General features: G+C 32.4%; 3 protein-coding genes across 3 annotated transcripts; all 3 read left to right on the plus strand.

Moving 5' to 3' along the window:
- The first annotated feature begins 749 nt into the window (after window positions 1–749).
- On the plus strand, window positions 750–2,288 carry LOC113516814 (NADH-ubiquinone oxidoreductase 49 kDa subunit-like). The gene has a single exon (XM_026901289.3). It carries the CDS (start codon window positions 825–827, stop codon window positions 2,196–2,198), a length of 1,374 nt encoding a protein of 457 aa, XP_026757090.2. The 5' UTR covers window positions 750–824; the 3' UTR covers window positions 2,199–2,288.
- Window positions 2,289–4,284: 1,996 nt separating this feature from the next.
- Window positions 4,285–13,219, plus strand: LOC113516994 (sorting nexin-20). The gene is made up of 4 exons (XM_026901506.3): window positions 4,285–4,669; window positions 5,505–5,726; window positions 7,414–7,607; window positions 8,267–13,219. The coding sequence occupies exons 1-4, from the start codon at window positions 4,442–4,444 to the stop codon at window positions 8,391–8,393; spliced, it is 771 nt and encodes a 256-aa protein (XP_026757307.1). The 5' UTR covers window positions 4,285–4,441; the 3' UTR covers window positions 8,394–13,219.
- A 3,995-nt stretch (window positions 13,220–17,214) lies between these two features.
- Window positions 17,215–21,121, plus strand: LOC116413779 (uncharacterized). The gene is made up of 2 exons (XM_052891677.1): window positions 17,215–18,354; window positions 20,851–21,121. Exons 1-2 carry the CDS (start codon window positions 18,119–18,121, stop codon window positions 21,074–21,076), a joined length of 462 nt encoding a protein of 153 aa, XP_052747637.1. The 5' UTR covers window positions 17,215–18,118; the 3' UTR covers window positions 21,077–21,121.
- Window positions 21,122–21,648: the final 527 nt, after the last annotated feature.

Below are 21,648 nucleotides of genomic sequence, written 5' to 3' on the forward strand. Positions count from 1 at the left end.
CATTTTCAAATTGAGAATTTAATTAAAAAGAAAGAGACAAAATAGTTCAATAGCTAAAATGAGTTTATAAGAGCTTTAACATTTTTTAAGAATATCTGAATGACCATCTGAATTCATCATCATTGTCTGATGTCATTTAATTTCAATATTTTAAAAATTTTAGTATCTACTTAATTTTACAAATCGCAATAAAAATGTTCGAAGGGTTAATTTAAAATCTATTTTTAATACTATTTACTATATTATATATAATAAATGCTTATATTTTATTGTTATTGAGTGTTTTATTTCTTTTAAAATAAATACTGAAATCATAATAGGTACTTGGGTAATAATAGTTTCAAAATGAAAGAAATGCGTTTAATTAATGTCAGGTAGGTACTCTTAAGGTAATATTTTTTTAATTGGATACGAATTAATGTAAATAGTAAGTACATGCCGTACAGCAGCTACCACAAAATAGGCACGCTTCTAAAAGTCCTATCAAAATTTGTAATTTCATTTATGGAAAAGTAAGAGTATTCTACCGTTTATTGTTTATTTCGATTTAAAAGTTTGCTAGAGTCTTGGTGTATATATAGACAGGTAGACAAATTCCTACATCTCTCATGAAATTTGTACTATTTATTCTCCAATATAGAGATATTAAAGAATAAGTAGTATGCATGTACAAATTATATGTACAAATTATACCTATTTGACATTTAAAAAAAAACTTAGTGGTGATTTAATTTTGTGTCAACCTAATATGACAATAAACAAATAATTCTTAGGAATACTGCCATAATTTCTGCAGATCGTTCTTGTAATTTAATTGTAATAATATGCAGTATTTGAGAGTTCTTTCATTAAAGAAATATAATTTGTATCAATGTAGATATTTAACTATACATTCACCAGTTTGTGCGCACAAATGGTTTCCAGACGCAGAATTCATCAAGCAATTCTCCGGCCCTGTGATATTTCGCACTGATACTACCGATAAGTATTATAAGATGATATACAATTCACAAATGAGACCGGTTGAACGAAAGCTGAAAAATATGTGGATTAATTTTGGACCACAACACCCTGCTGCTCATGGTGTACTTCGTCTTATCTTAGAATTGGACGGCGAAACTGTGGTCAGGGCAGATCCTCATATAGGTTTTCTTCATAGAGCTACGGAAAAACTAATGGAACATAAACATTATAACCAAAGTCTACCTTTTATGGATCGTCTAGATTACGTTTCAACAATAGCAAATGAGCAAGGCTTTGCACTAGCTGTTGAGACTTTATTAAACATCGAAGCTCCTCCCAGAGCAAAAGCTATTCGAGTTTTATGTAGTGAGTTATGCCGAATCGCAAATCATTTATTGAATATTTCTGGAACAATTCTAGATGCTGGTGGAATTACTCCCTTTTTTTGGATGTGTGAAGAACGAGAAAAGATCTATGAATTATTTGAGAGACTTTGTGGCGCGCGTGTTCATTGCGCATACTTGCGACCTGGTGGTGTTTCTCAAGACCTACCTATTGGCTTTTTGGATGATGTACATGAATTGTGTATGAAATTGGGTGAGCGGTGCGATGAGACAGAAGACGTCGCTACAGGAAATAGGCTGTACTATGCGCGGACTGCTGGAATCGGTGTCGTCAGTGCGCATGAAGCTATAAATTTAGGTTTCACAGGTCCTATGTTGCGATGTACCGGTGTTAAATGGGACCTGAGGATAACCCAACCATATGATGGATATGATTTATATGACTTTGATGTTGTCGTTGGTACCTTTGGTGATAGTTATGATCGACATTTGCTACGTTTAGAAGAATTAAGGCAATCATTAAGAATAATAAATCAAGTTATAGATACTATTCCGGAAGGTGAAATAAGAACAGATGATTCCAAAATATGCCTCCCAACTAGAATTGAGATGAAAACATCTATGGAATCGCTTATACATCATTTTAAATTATGTACCGAAGGATATCGCGTTCCACCTGGAGCTACATATACAGCAGTAGAATGTCCAAAAGGTGAATTAGGTTTGTATATGGTCGCTGATGGCTCGTCTAAACCTTACAGGGTACACATAAGACCTTGCTCATACACTCATGTTCTTGGACTTTCTGTACTGGGACCGAAATTGATGCTTGCCGATATAGCAATATTGATTGCCACAATAGATATTGTTTTTGGTGATATAGATCGTTAATAAAATTACCTACGAAATTAATTTATATTAGGTACTTAATAATTTTACAGGGTAACTAATAAAAAATTCGAAACTATACATAATTGATTTATACGTATTAGATATTTAGGTATACTACATAACCAGTCATTAAATCATTAAATTAATGAAACTAGAGGGACAGAACATTAATTAGATTTAGGTAGCAATAGATGTAGTTTTTTTAATAGGATAATGACAACACCGCCTGCGCTACCGGTATACACTGGCGGGGCACTAGTGAGAGATGACAGATGCGGATGAAAGCAGGTCTGGTAGTCTATCGTCACAAATTCGACAAGAATTATTCATTATGGTTTCCAGGGGGAAATTGCGTGAAGGTCGACCTGATAGAGTATATTGCTGTCAATGGGTCTGCCACTTCCTACAAATAATCCCTTTTCTCTCAATAACTTATTAGATGTTGTACCTGCCTAAAGTGTGGATTGATGAGGGAATGACGACATTAGTAATGTAACGGTGTAATGAATACACTGCTCTATTTTCCAAAGGTGGCGGATTTGATTCTTGCACAATATATTTTGTAATTACCTATGATTATATCATAGACTTAGTATAACGTGATTGTATTGATCTAGATGTTTTTTAACTAAGTCTATTTTTGAAAAGAGAACAATAGAGTTTTCATCCGAAATCTTTGATTTTCATTCATTTTTTCATATAATGTAATTGTATTAATAAAAAAAATACTATTTCTATCACCTAATGCCTATAGCATCTATAAATTCTGTTTTAGATTAGATGGCGCTACCTAACATATAAAAAGTTGATTTTGTAAACAAAGGTATATTCTCAAGAATAAATTAATCCATTGATTAACACTACGTATAAATATTTAAGAAATGATGGAAAAATTCTTTATTGTCTAATAAACAGCACAATATTTGAAATCAGTTCACCGTGTCTGGACTAAAGCATATTTTATTTATTAAGACTAGCTAGACTAGATAGATAATTGAATATAAAATATAGGTGCAATCTTTACAGACGTAGTCTGGGTTTTACTTATAGTTCTAAAATCAATTAAAAAGTTATCTACAAACTGGAGCATATCCTTCAATTCCTCCGTAATATTCTAAACACATTAAAGAGACTATATTCTTTTTTTTTTTTTTTTTTTTTAATACGTTTGTTCCGTTTGGAACAGGCTAAGGTCGGAGACCATGCTGCCTAGTCTTCAAAAAGATAATTTGTCTGGAATGACTATATTCTATTGTGAATGTCATAGTGTCATGTAAATAAAGCCAACTTCAGTACATATTACTTGAAACAAAAAAAAAATATGTATAAAATATGTGCAACCAATTTATTGAATGTGAAAATTTTACACTTTTTTTTTTGCTGGGTGAAAATGGTATGGTAACCTCGCCTGCGCTAACGGGATACGCTGGCGGAGCACCAGTGAAGGGTGATAGATGAGAACGAAAACAGGCCAGTTAGCCCATCATGATGAATTCATCAGGAATTAACCATGATAGTTTCTACGGAGAACCGCGAAGAGGTCGACTTGGTTGGGTATATTGCCAGCAATAGGATTCTTAGTCTCCATTACTAACAATCCCTTCCCCCCTCGAAAATTTTATACTAATAATTTGCTATAGTTTTTATTACTCCCATAGCTATTCATATTCTTTCTTACTCATAAAAATGTCAAACAGGTTTATATTCAGTAGATAAAGTAGGTTTGTAGGACCTTTTAATTTCTATGAATAAGAGGTATTGTGTACAATAGATTATTATGAATACAATTATTAATACACATAGTGGTGTAAAAGACACTACTGTGTATCAATAATTTAATTCTGTTGACACATCAAGATGGTTGTATAGATTTATTTTCAGTTTCGTTAATAAAAAGATAGTGTCAACTCTTAAATATCGAAATCATGACTTACTCTGTGTGTGACATATATCATTGTCAAATGTATTCCAGACAAATTATCTTTTTGAAGACTAGGCAGCATGGTCTCCGACCTTAGCCTGTTCCAAACGGAACAAACGTACTAAAAAAAAAAAAAAAAAAAATTGTCAAATGTCACTTCTTGTTATGTCATTTTCCTTCTTCATTCTTGTAGGTAAATAAAACATTAAAACGTCTATTATAAACAAAGAGAGTAATCGCTAATACTTGTATGTAAAAATAAATATCTTGCACGTATTATAATTTTTATATCTATCGGTATTGGTAGTGTAAGAGAAACAGTATGTTGAAGTTTGAAATAGTTTCCTCGCGAACTGTAGAGGGTGACGAGAAGAAATTTGTTGCATACATGTTGCAAGCAAGGCGAGACAACAAAGAATCCAAAGTTTATGAGTTATACGATCCAGATCCAGCAAATGTAGAACGTAGATACACCCATTTTTTGGATCTTTATAATGGATTGAAGAAAGAATGTCCAGTTTTGTTAAACAATGTATCATTTCCTAGAAAGGTGAGTTGTCATCTAATTGAGTCATCCGCCCCAATTTTAGACCAATAATTAGTAATTACTTACTTATTTTTACATAGTATTAAATTTAAAATAATATTTAATAATTTCTTCTTATATTATGCTTAATTTCCCAGAAATATTGTTGTATTATTAATTGTAAAAGTCTCGAACTAACATTTAAAATTTTGGTCAGCGGGTATTACAAGTAGCTTGTATGTATTGATTTTGTTTGATTATATTATTATTATTATATTTGTAATTTTTCTAGAATACACCATATCCACCCTCTATTCTATGCAGTTGTAGAATGTAATTAATACTGTTTTGTTTAATTTAAACATTCTAATTGAAAGTGAGTAATTATAAGCTATATTGGTTTTAGGATCTGGAAATAATGTTAAATGGAATGTTAACAAAACAGATACAAAATGCATAAGTGGAAGGATATATGTAGAGAGAGCTAAATTAATTTATTATAATCAGATAAACTATGTACAATCTAAAGTAGAAATCAAGAATTAATTGTTTTCAAAACTAGTATATATGCATGAAATAATTTATGAAAGTCATCCATTTTCAATCTGTAAGAATAACTCTTTTTCATTCAGATTTCTCTACCTTATGAGAGATTTGGTATGGAGATGGGTGAATAGATTAGTTTCTCTAGAATAATTTATGCAACTAGTGTTAACAGTTACATAAATTAAGCAATATGCAATGATATATTGCTTAAATGTATAATGCAATGTTAGGTAACATTATATTTCATGAGTGTGTAACAATGTTGAAACATTTTATAGAGATATCTATTTAGTGTTGATGTCATTTATTCCAGATGATGGTTGGGAATTTTGACCCCAACTTAATATCAACTCGATGTGCAGCTTTTGAAATATTGCTAGACTTAATATCTAATGAGTCCAGACTGAGGGACTCCCCGGCAGCCATTTCTTTTTTTCAAGATATTGAATTAATTGAAGCAAAACGATTAATGAATGAGGAAAAATTTGACCAAGCACTGTCAGTGCTGGAAACAAGTTTCAAATTATTGAATAAGGTGATTTGTTTTGTCATTATATATTAGTATAACTATATATACTATAAGTAGTGTTTATGTGTTATATGTGTAATTCTTATGTATTATTATGTATAATTATTTGTAAAAATATGTGGTGACATAATTATGTTACATATTTTTCATCACGTCTTTCATACGCTTTCTGTTTTTACCTAATGGTTAGCTGGTAGAGAGCGCCATATGGCATTAAGCTTGCCACTTGTACAAAGTTTTATTGTGCAATAAAGAATAAATAAAACAAACATCTATTTACACTGATATATCAAATTAGTACTGTTTATATGTATTGTAAATACACTATATATACTCACATGCACAACGGCCCAAATGAGAGGCTAAGTGCGGAAAACAGAGTCTTTCTTACATTACAATACACTATATAAATTTATATTGAAGTTTTACATTTAAAAAGTAATAATAACTTTAGTAAAAAAACACTTTAGTGATGTTTTAAAAGGGATGTTGCTGCCCATTCCTCAACCATTAAGTTCCCTTAGTTGCCTCTTACAACATATATGCGAAAGAAAGGGGTGGCCCATTTTATACTGGCATACAGCTATTATTTATTTACTTAGTTATTTACAAAATATAAAATAATGTTGATGTTACAAGTTAACATATAATTGTTGTTTATTGTAAACTTTTGTATTTTGACTTAGTCTGTAATAATTGACATAGTTGTTAAAAAGGTAAATTCTGTATTGATAATTTGCTAATTAATCTTTATATCATTAATATATATCAAGTTTTTGGAATTGATTCTATTATATTCCGGAAAGTTCGTATAAAAGTGTTCTGGAATGCGAGAAAGAGGAGTCAGGTAAGCGCAGGACCCCTTCCTTATGTTAACAATGTATGCGAACTGGCTTGTCAATACCTCTTAACGAAACCCCGTTATATTTGGCCGTGAAATTTTTGCCGATCTCAGAACAGTTTATGGGGATGATGCTGTGAAGGAACCAACCGTCCACAAGTGGCTAAAAAGATTCAGAGAGGGCCGAGAAAGCGTTCAAGATGACGTTGGACGGACCGTCGTTTTAACGGTCAGACAGGTGGCTGAAGAGCTTAATTTGGGCAAAACCGTGGTCCACGAAATTCTAAGAAACGAACTTCAAATGAAAAAAATTTGCGCCAAGATCGTTCCGTGAGTTTTTGAGTAAAAATTCCATTACGGTGACCGAACACCCCCCTATTCGCCGGATTTGGCCCCGTGTGACTTCTTCTTGTTGAAAAACCAAATTGGTACTTCGGGGGCGGCATTTGGGGGACATAAATGAGATAAAAAAAGCTACGACGGGGCAGCTGAGAAACCTACAACCAGAGGACTTTCAAGGAGCCTTCTCACAGTGGAAACGGCGTTGGCACAAGTGCATTATGTCACAGGGGGAGTATTTTGAAGGGGATAAAATTGATTTACCTGAATAATTGTAAAATAAAATTTTTAAAAAACTTTTATACGTACTTTCCGGACAAACCTCGTATTAGACTACAGTCATTTCGTATATCAATATTATATTTGGATATAGATTTATAAAATAAGAAAAAAAAAATGTTTTGGTAATAAGGAATATCAAGATATGAAAATAAAGAACAATGATGGTAGTGTTTTAGTATATTCTTTACTTTAAAATTTTGTTATTAATATAATTGTTTATGTTTATTGCAGGTATATACAGATAGGTCACGTGTAGTATTGAGTGCGCTTTGTCGCATTGTCGCCTGCGCGGGGGCCAGTGGCGGAGCCCTAGCAGGTCCAGTGGAGCGGTGGGCACAACTTGCTCTGCGACGCTATGAAGCAGTCAGTGATTCTGATTTGCTTCTCATATATATTCCTTTACTGCATACTTGTATCTCTATATGGTTAGTATAATTTTGAAAAAAAAAAGAATGCTAGTGTCTTGTTATTCTAAAAAAAGGAACTCCTGTGTTTGAACATTACTGGGATAAAAATATTCTATCTTGTTCTTGATGTTAGTTTTGTGTTGATTGATTGTCCATAAAGGCACCAAGAAGTAACAAATACATAGGCATAAATAATGTAAAACCTGTCAGGTATAATATAAAAATTAAATTATGGAGCTGTATTGACAGTGATTTATTACTTGTATACATTTAATAAATTAGTCATGATATGCGTAATTAGTGACATTATATATTTTGATAACTTATATAAAGGTGAAACACAGTTACATAAGAAGCTAATCGAGATAAGCATATAAATGAGTGGTCTGATTAATTTATTGTTCAAAATTTGCAATTTGAAACAGCTTATAGATATAAAGAGAGGAATGGGGTTAACTATTATATAGAAGTTGTTGAATTGACTAGGATAAAAAGTAACTTATATCTTTTTTCCATACTAAATGCTAAATAAGTAAATATATATATTTAGAGGCTTCTGTTTAGCAGTGGACAGATGATGATGATTATACCAAATTTCACATTTATATTATTAGCAAGGATTGATTGTTTGTGCTGTTATGATGTTAAAATTATTAAAAAAAAAAACACAATTTCAGGGAAACACTTGGCAGAGATAAATCAAAGTTGGTGGATGAACTGAATGATCTCCGCAAGCGAGGTATGAAAGTGGACTCGGTGCCCAGCCTGATGGAAGCAGTGGACAATTTAAACACAGCTGTATAACAATGATTAGTAAATTTAAAACCAGTCAAGTGCTTTAATTTGCTTGCTTAACACTGACTAATGAAGACTAAAGATTAAGATATTTAATTGTAAGGAAAAATCTTTTTCACAATTTGATAATGACTAGTATGATCTGTAGTCAAAATTCATCTAAAATCATGCCTATTTGCTTTATCTATGATCCATTTTGATGCTATAAAATTCTCATTCTTTATCATTTATAACAAATACTAAACATATGATAATTTTTTGTGTTTATTATGACAGATATTAGTAGCTTGTATGTTTTCTTTAATATTATTTAAGGTATAAAACAACTGCTTCTGTTCAACTATTCAAATGCTTGAACCATAAAGCATTAATTATAAGACTTGGACATTGTAATCTCATATTTTAGTTGTTTAGCAGTAACTAAATTATTATAAACATTAATATATTTTCGATGTTTATCTTACATTATACATTATTATATGTGGTTTTATACATCCACATTTATGTTATTATAATAGAAAGATGGAAGACATTATTGTGATATAGTTTCTTTAGTTGACATTTATAGCTATTATTAGGATTAATCCATTATACTTTAAAATTACTTTATTTATTATATATACATATTATACTTTGTTACGATGTCACAAAACAAAAAAGAAATTGAATCAGCGCCTTTAAGATTTTGAATATTTTACTGATTTAGGTGTTATTTTGCGGAAGTCCATATCACCGGTTAGTCGATTAGAATTATTTTGTTTAAATCTACTATAATTTAAGCATGCGATTGCCTACATTTAATGGTTGACAGCTATTATTATTAGTAGAAGTTCTACGACCTTCAATATTAGTCATCAATCTCTGACCTTTATTCAGTCCACGCACATGTTGCGACACGTGTTTCATCTCTAAACGAAGCATTTTCAGGTAAATTAATAGATCGCTACTTGGAGCCTAGTGTTGACCCTGAACGATCAGTGATTGAAGACTAGTGAAAGTCATAGAACTTCTATTTATAATAATAGTAATCGATCTTTAAATGTTGGCACCCACATAAATCAGCTAACTAGTTCAAGACGGGCCAATTTTTGATTATTTGTAGTTTATAAAATTTAGATTGCATTCTAAATTACGACGTTCATTAATCTCCTTCTTAATCTTGCAAGTTAAATGGACATTAAATCTGCCAACTGCATAATTGATTTGCGATTCTAGGAAGATTATATATATATATATATATATATATATATATATATATATATATATATATATATATATATATATATATATATATATATATATATATATATAAGAGATAATCATATCACTGAAAGAGTAGGTAACTTGTCAATTTCATAGTGAGAGAATAATATTTATTACAACTGTTACTCCATTCTGAATAATTCTTGTATGGCTACTTGTAGTATATGATTCAAAGATCCTAAATATTAGGTTGTAATTTTTTATCCTCCTGATAGTTCGATTTTACAGGATGCAAACTAGCAAATCTCAGCCATCTGCATTATGTATGTTCACCAAGGAAGCTATATTATCAGTTAAAATTTTTCCTCAAACATTTTTTCAAACATCATTACGTCTATTGACTAACTAAATCACTATTGACTAACTAAATTACTATTGACTAAGTAAATTACTAATGGCTCGATTTGTCAGGAGATTAAAATTTTCAATCTTAATAGAAATTTACATTGGGTCAATTACTGACTTCAAACCAGACAGGATAGTGTTGATTTTAAAGATTATGACAGCACTGACTCCAAGGTTCTCTTTGGATGTATTTAGTGTTAGTCTGGTAACAGTAGTAGTAGTTTTGATGCCGATACTAACGTCTGCAACTAACCCAATCTAAATTTGCCTTAATCTGAGATCCTTTTTTTGTAAATGGTGTAGTTTTTCTAGTCCCTTTTTTGATATTGTTTTTTTTTTTTTTTTAATATTTTAATCAAATTTGATAAGACTATTTTAAATCCATCTAATTATAAAAGAAAGTAATGATGTATAAATATTGGCTAAAATGTATTGATTCTACTTTTTATTATTTATAACTAATCAATTAATATAAGTTATTTTATAATAATATCGTTTTCAAGTTTACGGGTGTCTTATTTTGTTATAATTTTTGTGTAAAATAGAATATTTAAGCATTATTAAATAACTTGTTTGAACGAGACGTCGAGCTTGCTTGTAATGCCACTATTAGTTTTTTTTTTGGAGGCATATTATACTATCAAATAAGATAGAGGATTATTAGAAACTATTGACACACCTTTAACAGTAAACATTTTTACAGTGTTTTCGCTAAACATTCATGAAGTATTATATATTACTTAGACATGATTATTGAGGGTTTATACCAAATTATTACATGGTATGCTACATTTATAGACTATGATTAATGTCTGGACAACTGTTTCCACTAAAATCCATTGTGTTGAAAACACAATATGTATTGCGACGTGCATTTTAGTTGTAAAAACTTACTACATAAAGTTAAAATACCTTGTATACCATACAAGGTACTGTAATTTTGTTTATAAATATTGTATTTATCACAATTTTTTAAAGATATCTTCATGACTATCATCACAACTAGACAGGTTGTGATGATCGTTCGCTGTTGAACATAGTTCTCCCTCGTATTCTACTGTAAAGTACGAACCTGCGATACTTGCAACCAGCGACTCCCTGCAATACTTTTGATATCGCCAGTACTTTTATAAGTATGTTATGCCTTATACTTATAATTTATACAGTATATACTTGAAGTGTAAGAATTTTTAGCGCACTTATTATATGACTACACTGACAAGTAATGATGTTTCCTTTTTAGTTCATAACACATATTATGTTCAGGAATATAAGTACTAAACAGTTTTAAAACAATCTAATACCTAATAAACTTGATAGAATTATTAGATATTTAGGTTACCTACTGTGTAAACGTGTGCAATATTTTATAATGGGCAATTATTTTAATTGTATTATTCTCAGTTAACATCTCTATAATACTTTATATCTTAGAATAATATTCTAGATAAGTTTATCATTATGTTATTTTATGTAGATTCTGTCATCCGTATAAGAATTGTTTTTAATGATATTTGCATGATATTGTGATTTATCATATTTGTAGGAATGACTAATCACAAGAGTTTATCAAATACACATATAACGCGGTCCTGATAGAAAAGAGCATAAGTTAGGCACAAATTTAGTAATGTTTGTTGTTTTTCTTTTTTATTTGGGATCATTTGTGTTATTTACTAAATTATAACAGTAGGTAAATATTCAATTACAGTTGTTCAATATTGACTTTATGTTGTTGTTTTGTTTCTAAATTAATAAGTCAGTATTATTTTGTATGAGCTACAGTCGTACACAATAATTCAATAATTATTTTAATGAGTTATTGCCTACATATGCGTATTCATATGTAATCACAGATGATGTTAAAAAAATATTAACTCCGAAGTAATCAAGAACCAACGTCTTCTATTTATTTGTAGAAAAAACCGCCATTCGCATTGACTTTACAAATTCAATATGCTTTTTCTTTTTAAGGGTACTCAATATTATTAATTTTGTTATGTACTTTGGTAATTTAAATGGGTTTTATAGGGTTAACTCGTTATATTATGGAAATACTTTTTTTTACATTGCTATGGTAGGCAGTTGGAAAAAAATTACATCAAATATCGTAATGTTATACTTGAAGGATATACGTTAATATCAGTTGATGTTAGGTATTGTATACACTGCTAAATATAAAATGATTTCATCCTTAACATACAAAGGAAGGAGAATAAATGCATTATGTATTTAAACGTTATAACATACATACATATCTGTCACGCCTGTCTCCCATTAGGGTAGGCAGAAACAATGGAATGCCAAATGCTTCGATTCAAACAAATCTCTTTCGCTAACCATAAATAATTCTGTTAAATAAGGTCGTACTAAAATTTGTACCTGTAATGGTTGAAAAGCTATTTGAGAATTACCTTTACAACGGCGCTATTTTGTATAAATAATTATCATGCTGTCATGTCATTAGTAGTTTTGTAAGTCACAGCGTAATGTTCTCTGTAGCAGTACTTCAAACCTCTTTATAGCATCGCCTACAATTCATACGAATCTCTAAGCTACATTAATCATTTTACATAAAAAAAATATTTTGCTATTTGTTATAGACAGTAAATAAATCAAACATAAGCTAGTCCTGATGTGTCAGTTAAATTTTATCACCTATAGGTATGAATCACAAATCATTAATTGCAATACAATTCGCGTAAACAAGTAGTAAATAATTTCGTGTACTTTCAACTAGGTACGTTATCTTCATACCTATGAGAAAGAATGAGACACCAATATCCGGGCATAACGCCCGTTACTTATAATTTAAATTCAGTAATCAATTTTGTGAATGTAAACAATAAAGTTCATTTCATCTTAATAAAATTGCCCTCGCTAGACAAGTGGTAAACTGTCGATAGATACGTTTTCATTAGTGCACATATTTGAAAGAACGACGCCATACATTGTTATCGTTCTATATTATATATGCGGCAGCGATAACATACCTATCGGTAAAATCCTATGCGCGTTTTGTTGCCGAAACGAAAACGTATTACACTCGTAGAAATTGAACTACTTGTTACAGACACCGATATTTGTATAAGTGAATGAAATATAGGTACTTTCTAGTGTGCCATCTAAGCGGACATTCTATATCTAATCCAAACATATTAACCATAAGGTGACTGATATTTTATACATTTTGTAGTTGTATAGAAATAAAGCTTATATTTCAAATGTATTTTTATTGTTTAAGTTAATGCCCCTAATACTTATCTATCTGTTGGAGTTTATTAATTTGGATATAATAATAATAATGAACAGATTGCTTTATAGGCCATTCTTTGTTCGAATTTTTTTTTTTTTACAACACATGGGGCAAACGAGCATGCGGCTCACCTGATGGTAAGTGACTACCGCCGCCCATGATCACCCACAACACCTACGGCATTGCAGGTGTGCTGCCGGCCTTTTAAAAAGGAATATGCTCTTTTCTTGAAGGTTATGTTGTCGTATCGGTTATACTGCTGCTGGAAGTTGATTCCAAAGAGTGGTTGTGCGAGGAAGAAGTGCCTTGAAAAACGCACGGTGGAGGACCGCCACTCGTCCAGATGGTTGGGATGAAATTTTAGTTTATGGTGGGTTGTACGATGGTGAAAATCTGCAGCAGGTATCAATCCGAACAATTCTTCAGAGCACTCCCCATGATAAATTCGGTAGAAGATGCACAGAGATGCAACATCTCTACGCAGAGATTCTCTACGCAGAGAGAATTATTTTGCATTCACTGTACAGAATTCTAATTATGCACATATTTTCATACGCACTTATATACATGAAATTGCTCTAATCAATATTTGACAACTGTTTGCCACTCCACAGAAATTTTTTATGGTTATTAAGAAACTGACTTAAATTTATTTCTATATGCATTACAATGCTTCATAAAAATGTAGGAAAATACTGATATTATATCTATTCACAATATAAATCCAAGTAAACAAACGATACCCAGTATTGATTTACTAAGTCATCAGAAAGTACGTACCTATCACATAAAGTATGAGTACAATAAACTGATATGAGAACATTAACCACATGGCCAATCGAAATTACAGGGCAATCTAACTGCCGCCATTACATCGCATAATTGGAACCGAATTAATTTGCCTTTATGAAGGGCAAATTGTTTTGGTGAATCCCTGATCAATTTAGGAAATTGATCGGTTATATGACAGGGTGGACTATCAAGCGTGAACTAAAAGCGTTGTAGGTATTTAAATAAGCAATATTTATAATGAATATTGCTTCACTGTTAAAGCACAATTTATTTATTACTCCATTTTCAAACTGTGTTAAGAGGTTTTCCTGTATAAGAGATGTGTGTCTGGTAGTCAAAAAAATTGCCAGAGCGGCAAAATGAATTTAATACGGTTTAAGTTGAGGAGGGAAGAGATTGTTAGTAATGCAGATTACTACTCCCATTGATAACAATTTACCCTAACAGGTCGACCTCCCCGTGGTCCCTCCTAGAAACCATCGTGCTGAATTCCAAGTGTATTCATCACGATGGGCTAACTGACCTGTTTTTTCATTCTCACCTATCATTCCTCACTGGTGTCCCGCTAGCGTATACCGTTAGCGCAGGCGGGGTAACTATTCCATTATCATCCATAAAAAAATACGGTTTAAGTATTCATTATAAACGCGACAAATATTTTCCAGAGCAGCAAAGGCTAGTTTCAGCATTGATTATCATATAGTGTGTGATTTGTAGTTATCTATAATGTTTTAAATGTATAGAATGTAATAAATTTAAAATGAAATAATGACTCCTGCTCTATCGGTATACAGGAGGTTCTAGTGAGGGATGGAGCTGGTCAATTGGCCTATCGTGACGAATTCAACAATTAATAACCACGATAGTTTCCAGGAGGAACGCGTTAAGGTCGACCAGACAGAGTATATTGCTAGCAACGGAGCTGTTAAACACTAGAACTAACGATCTCTGTCTGCTCTATGTATGAAGCTTCTACATGATAGTGACTGTTTCTTTAGTGTGTGAAGTCTGATAACTTAAATACGCTCATGGTCGTGCATAAGTGTGTGTGTTTTTTAAATGGGTGAAAATGAAATAGTGACTCCGCTTGCGCTATCGGTATACCACTGACAGGGCATCCGTGAGGGATGAATGCAGGTCAGTTGGTCCAACGAGATAAATTCAACATTAACCACAGTAGTTTCCAGGGGGAACCGCGTCGAGGTCGACCCGATAGAGTATAATGCTAACAAGAGGGCAGTTAGATCCTATTACTAACAATCCATTTCCTTCCACAAGTGTGTGTTGGTAGGGTTTCTATCTATATATTAATTGGTTAGTTTTATAGTAGACAGTCTTTTACACATTTTATTGTTGACTCAGTATAGGTAGAGGCAGGCAGGGGAGGCACGCAAAACCGCAACCCTCAAATCGACTAATTGAATCGCGTGGCCTGTCTCCTTAGACACAGCACTGTTACATTTCCATAGGGAGCTGTTTGCGATTTAGTCAGACCCTGAGTTTGTTAATTCCGTGGTACCTAACTACATACGTTTAATAGCACGCGATATGTCACTTCATCGAATAATTAAATATTGTAGGTACTTACATCCCGTGGTATTGTTCGTGGTCATATTTTAACGTTAAATAATCTAAATATTCATAAAGAAATGAGGTATGAAATGCAAAAAGAGGGGAGATTTTGTACAAAAGTCGATTGCTTGGATACCTCTGTTCCATTCGTGTTTCTATCGTGAAGCAATTGTGTTTGTATGGCTGTGTTTCGGTTTGAAGAGTGGGATATGGTGTGAATTTACAGGATACAGAGGAATAACACCTGAGTCTTCAGGAATGGCAACGCATGGGGGTATCATGGGCGAAACAGTATACTCTGTTATGTCTATAGTACTGCTCATGTCTATAGGCGACGGTTACCACTTTCCATCAGGTGGGCCATCAGCATGTTTGCCATTCTAAGTTGTATAAAAGAAGGAATTATTTAAATCTGATTTGTAATTCCAGAGATTAGTGTTTTCAAAGAAACAAACTCTTCTGTTTTATTATATTAGTATAGGATTTTATATTAGTATAGAAACAGGCAGTCTTTTTTTAATATTAAAACGATTGTTATAATAACATATTTTCACGTAACTTGGAATTGGAAACAAACCAATGCCACTATATCGAAAGTAGCAGCTGCAATAGATATGAACTGCGTCATGAACAACATTTAATAACTTTAAAGACGTTATCCTGAAATATGACGATGTATTATTAACAAAAAACTGCTATAACATTTTCAACATATAATGACTTAAAAGACGTTATCCTGAAACATGACGATGTAATATAAAAAAAATCAATAATATTTTTCTTGAGAGTTTATTAGGCACAAATACTCACATGTAATTTTCATTTGAAAAAAAATCTTGAAAAAAAATTTTATGAGGTCTCGGAGCCCAAGCCGATAACGGGCCCCTGGGGAATAACCTATAATGCCGAATGTATAAACTGGCCTTGGTTACTGTTTGATAGATGAAACAGGAGTGGATTTGAAGACAGAACAAACAAATATTATCTTTTTAATGAGAAAACAGATATTGTACATGTTATTGTTGATGCAAATACTTTTTAGTAATTAGTTTTCCATATGCATATGTGTTTATTATTACAGTATTTACAACTAAAACATCACTGGGTTCCTATTATTTATTTTCCTCTAATATATACAAACTCTAGGTACTCGTATATGTGAAATGTTATGGATTCAGCGCTTTTTCAGAACACACTCAAGTACAATATAGTGAAATGTTATGGGCTAAGAGTTCCAGCAATATGCTCTTTGGAAACCAGAACACACTCAAAGCCTTTTCATTACTAATATAGATAAACGCAGATGGGGTTACCATTTCATTATCATCCATTAAAAAAATATAGATAAACCGGACCTAAGCATAGACTAAGTAATAATAATAGAGAATAATATTAATTCACTTCAAAAAGTGTTTCCAAAACTCGTCCGACGGAGAATCAATCTCGGGTTTTCAGTTACGTAGATCAAAGTAAAATAGGTACTGCTTTACGGAAATAGCATTCAAGTCAGTCACTACTGTAGGTAAATTTATATATAAATATTGTTTATATATCTAAGATACTAAGATAGAGAGACATTAGTAATCTAGTATTGTAGTTACAGTACAGTATTTTATTTGAGACCAAACCATAAAAATACATATATAGCAAATGTACCTAAGTCTGTTAAGTTATTCAACACTCAACATGAGTCCTCCTTTCATTTATCGTCCATATAAGGAAGTAAAGTGTATGTAAGGAAGAACTTAAGAAGCAACTTTGTTTTAAGCGCGTCCTGTAACCGCCATAAATCAGCCGTTCAGAATTTACGACGGCCCTCCGCAAATCGGTTTATATTTTCGATAAATAAAATTGGCGCGGGTTTTGCGAGGTAAGCAGAGGCCGTTAGGAGCGCGTCGCCGCCCGGTGCCACCAGCTGCCGCGTGCACATAAACCCGACTACCCTCGCGTTTTCTTGCTGACAATTTTTTCCTGCTCCGGTCATTACGCAGCTGGGCCCCGAGACAAAACGGCGAATCGTTTAAGCCCTCTCCGGAGACCGTCCAATTTTATTGTGTGTACCTAGTCGAAATTGATATGCCGCGCGAGCAGTGAGCGCCAGCTCGCATGCTCGCACTGTGACGGACGGTGGCGGACGCAACTTCTGCGCCCACCCATTTGCTGCCTCGCAACTTTTGGGTAGTAAAGCTCACAAAATGATCGTTGCTCCTTTGATGTCACGTTATTACATAGCGTCAGATTTTATCTGTCCCGAGTATATTACTTGCATGATGATATTAAATATCAAGTTTACGATATATATAGCGTTTGTTTTGTTTGGTTATTAATTTTAAAACTTAGGTTTCTAATAAAACAAGAAATCTTGTTCTTAGTGAATAATACAGACTCTTTGATAATTGTTTCTATTTTTTACGCTTTCGATTATTACTCGTATATTCTGTCTGCTATTTGACATTTTAAGAAAAATGTTATTTCAAAATCATATGCTATTTATTTTCAAAAAGTAATGTCTGCCAATCGGAATGAATGTGATATAACGGTGGTGGTGGGCACCTTAATAGTTTTTGCTTTGCCCTTAACCCTTTTAATACCGGGATTTTCTGTATGGGATGTGGTGCCGAAGGTGCACATCATCCGTTTTCACCTGTTTAGTCAGTACCTGACATGGGCACAGCTCAATGCCGCAGTTGTTTCCATCCTTGCAATCCTTTTCTGCTTATATCTTGAGATTCGGAAGCGAAAGTGAGTTTTCTTGTTTGTATCGTTGCAACTTTATTGTAAATTTGACACTGTAATTTGTACGTATCAGTAAGTGTATATACTAGGTATGATAAGAATTTGGTAAATACTTTTGTACGATAAAGTTTAGACTAATCATAAAATTTAACTAAACCGACTATTCCAGTCGTAAAATAACTTAATAATTTAACATTGGAGCGGTTAGTGTGGACTGTCTGTAGTTAGTGGATTGTGTTCATCCATCAATGAATTTTTGGCTACATGAAGGTACGGAATGGTAAAAAAGAAAGAAAGAAAAAAATATCATTTAAATAAACTTAGATTTAAACATTTTTGAATATTCATTTTTGCAGCCAATCATTACCGCCCACTTGAAACACAATTTCAGTCAAGAAGAACGGATAAGAAAATTCAGCTGTTGCTTTTTTCAAAAAGTTTAACTATATAAATAACAAATTTGTGTGAATAAAAACTACTAAGCAGTATCAGATTATAAATATATTAAAATATATAGTATATAATTAAAACAAATTAACAAAAGTAGATTTTACTAACCTCTTTAGTTCAAAACAAGCTGGTTTGTCATTGTGTTCATTGAATCCACAGAAAGATAGATTAATTATTCAAAGATAGATGCGTATCTTCGAGTAATTGAGTTATCTTCGTATATACTATATATTATAGCATAATGATATTCGATTGTTAGTTTATTATCTATTTGTTTTAATCTGCTTTGTAGTACTATAAGTACAGTTACACACAAGTATTTGCTTGCTAACTTATGCGACGATGGAGCGGGCTTATACAACATTATATACACTATAACAATTTTTAATTTATTGCATAGTAATGTTATATGATGTACTTAATTGTAATGTTATGTATTTTATTAATAAAATTATAAGTTATAACCATGTAGTTTAACTTAATTAGCTCATTGCAGTAATAAGAAATTAACATTGTTCGTAGCTTTTTTTGTAGTAGGTATATCAAAATAATTAATTTACATCATTTAGGTACGTCATAATAAATAAATAAATACGTCTTAGCATCATAGCAGGTAGTCTGTTATAGAAATAAGATTATCTTATATGAAATATTTGTGCCGGTATAGAATGGGCCACCCCTTCCTTTCACGTGGGTGTCGTAAGAGGCGACTAAAGGAACTTAATTGCCGAGGAATGGACAACGGCCTCTCTTAAAACATCACTAAAGTCTAACTGCTGTTGCAAATCCGCCTGCCAAGCGTGGCCAGCTATCAGCAAAACCCCCTTTAAGAGTTAGGCTTATATTCAGCAGTGGACAGGTAACGGCTGATATTATATGATGATGATGATGACGATAGGTAATTAACTAAAAGTAATGGCTTATTATAGATTATTTAATACCTATAACAAATCATTAGAGGTATTTAATACCTTAACTGTTTTTTGTTTTGCGTATATTTTTTTTAGTGGATGATAATGGAATGGCAACCCCACCCGCGCTATTGGTATACATCGGCGGGGTAGCAGTGAAGGATGATAGGTGAGGATGAAGTAGGTCAGTTAGCCCATCGTGACGAATTCAACAAGAATTGTTTACGATGGTTTCCAGGAGGAACCACGTGGAGGTCGACCTAATAAGGCATATTGCTAGCAATGGGGCTGTCAAACTCCATTGCTAACAATTCCTGTTTTGCGTATATTAATAGGCGATAATCGATTTTATCCTTTATTTAGTGAATAAGTTACTATACAATATAAGGTAAAGACAGTAGATAGACAAAATTCCAGTTATTAGGTTACTTTCGGCAATCGGGTAAAAGGAATAAACAGTTGCTTTATATTTATAGGTATCGATATAATTGTTCAATTGTTCATTAACTTTACTAAAATTAAAAATGTAAAAGTGAGTTTTGTTGTTATCTCTTAATGCCTAAACGAATTAATATATTATCACTGATATTAATATAAGTATTATCATTGATGTTTTATTTCTCAAGAATAACAACTTTGATGTTCTCTGATAGTTCGCTATGTCAATTGTGCTGCTCATGTTTATAGAGGAGACTTGAGAGAGGGAGACTTTGTACAAAAGTCGATTGCTTGGGTATCTCTGTCCCATTCGTGTTTCAACCGTGAAGCAGGTGTGTTTGCATGGTTGTGTTTCGGTTTGAAGGGTGGGATATGGCGTGAATTTACTGGGTACAGAGGAATAACACCTGAGTCCTCAGGAATGGCAACGTATGGGGGGTATCATGGGCGAAACAGTATACTCTGTTATGTCCATGGTACTGCTCATGTCAATAGGCGACGGTTACCACTTTCCATCAGGTGGGCTGTCAGCTTGTTTGTCATTATAAGTTGTATAAAAAAAAAGGTAGCTGTTACCACTTTCAATCAGGTAAATCGTCAATTTGTTCGCTATTTTCCGTTGTATAAAAAATATAAATAATTATAAAAATATTCGATGAAGATTTGGTTTATTTTACATAAAGCAACTTTGATATTATTTCAGACTGGATGATATGGTAGAGAAAGTATTGACAGTGAGTCAAGCGACAGATACGACGGTGGAAGAGGAACGAGGGCGTCAAGCAGCTGCCATGAGGGTCTGCGTCGAACTGCTGGATACCTCTACTGAACACTATGAAAACCTAATGCTACTCCACGATGAGTTACATAAGAGAGAACCAAACAAGCAACTACCGCCAGCAATTGAACCTAGCTCTTCAATTATGTGAAACTGATTCATTGTATTGCAGATAAATAGAGTAATAAAGAATACAAATGTGGATTCAAATTTGTGGGTTTATTCTATTACTAGTTTTAACCCAATGACTTTGTTCGAGTAAATTTCATAGTTATTGCTTAAACTGTTAAGGCGCTATAAGGTAACAGACAAATTCACTTTCACATTTATAATAATAAGTAAATTGTGGATAACGAAACGTTAATCAAATTGATGATAATAGAAACATTTCTAATTGAAATTTGTAACCAATCGAAACATTAAATAATTAATTAATTTATCAATTGGTTATTAGCAGACTGTTTATATTTATATTTTCCATACCATCTATTGAAACAAACCATATTTACATTGTAGGTCCCTACGCTTGCAATGTATTACTCCGAAACTTATAAAATAGGTACCCAAAAATGTGTATTTTGCATTTAATTAAATTTTAATTTCGTCTATTTTTTCGCCAAACGAATCTTAAAGAAGGAGTTAACCAAAAAGAGAGGCACTTAAGAGGCATGGTGGCTATTCCATTGGTTTTTTATTCAAGTCTTAGTGTCGGTAGTGTTCATT

This window comes from Galleria mellonella, unplaced genomic scaffold (assembly GCF_026898425.1).
Source record: "Galleria mellonella isolate WM207_F2 unplaced genomic scaffold, CSIRO_AGI_GalMel_v1 utg143, whole genome shotgun sequence".
In the NCBI taxonomy this organism is placed as follows: Eukaryota; Metazoa; Arthropoda; class Insecta; order Lepidoptera; family Pyralidae; genus Galleria; species Galleria mellonella.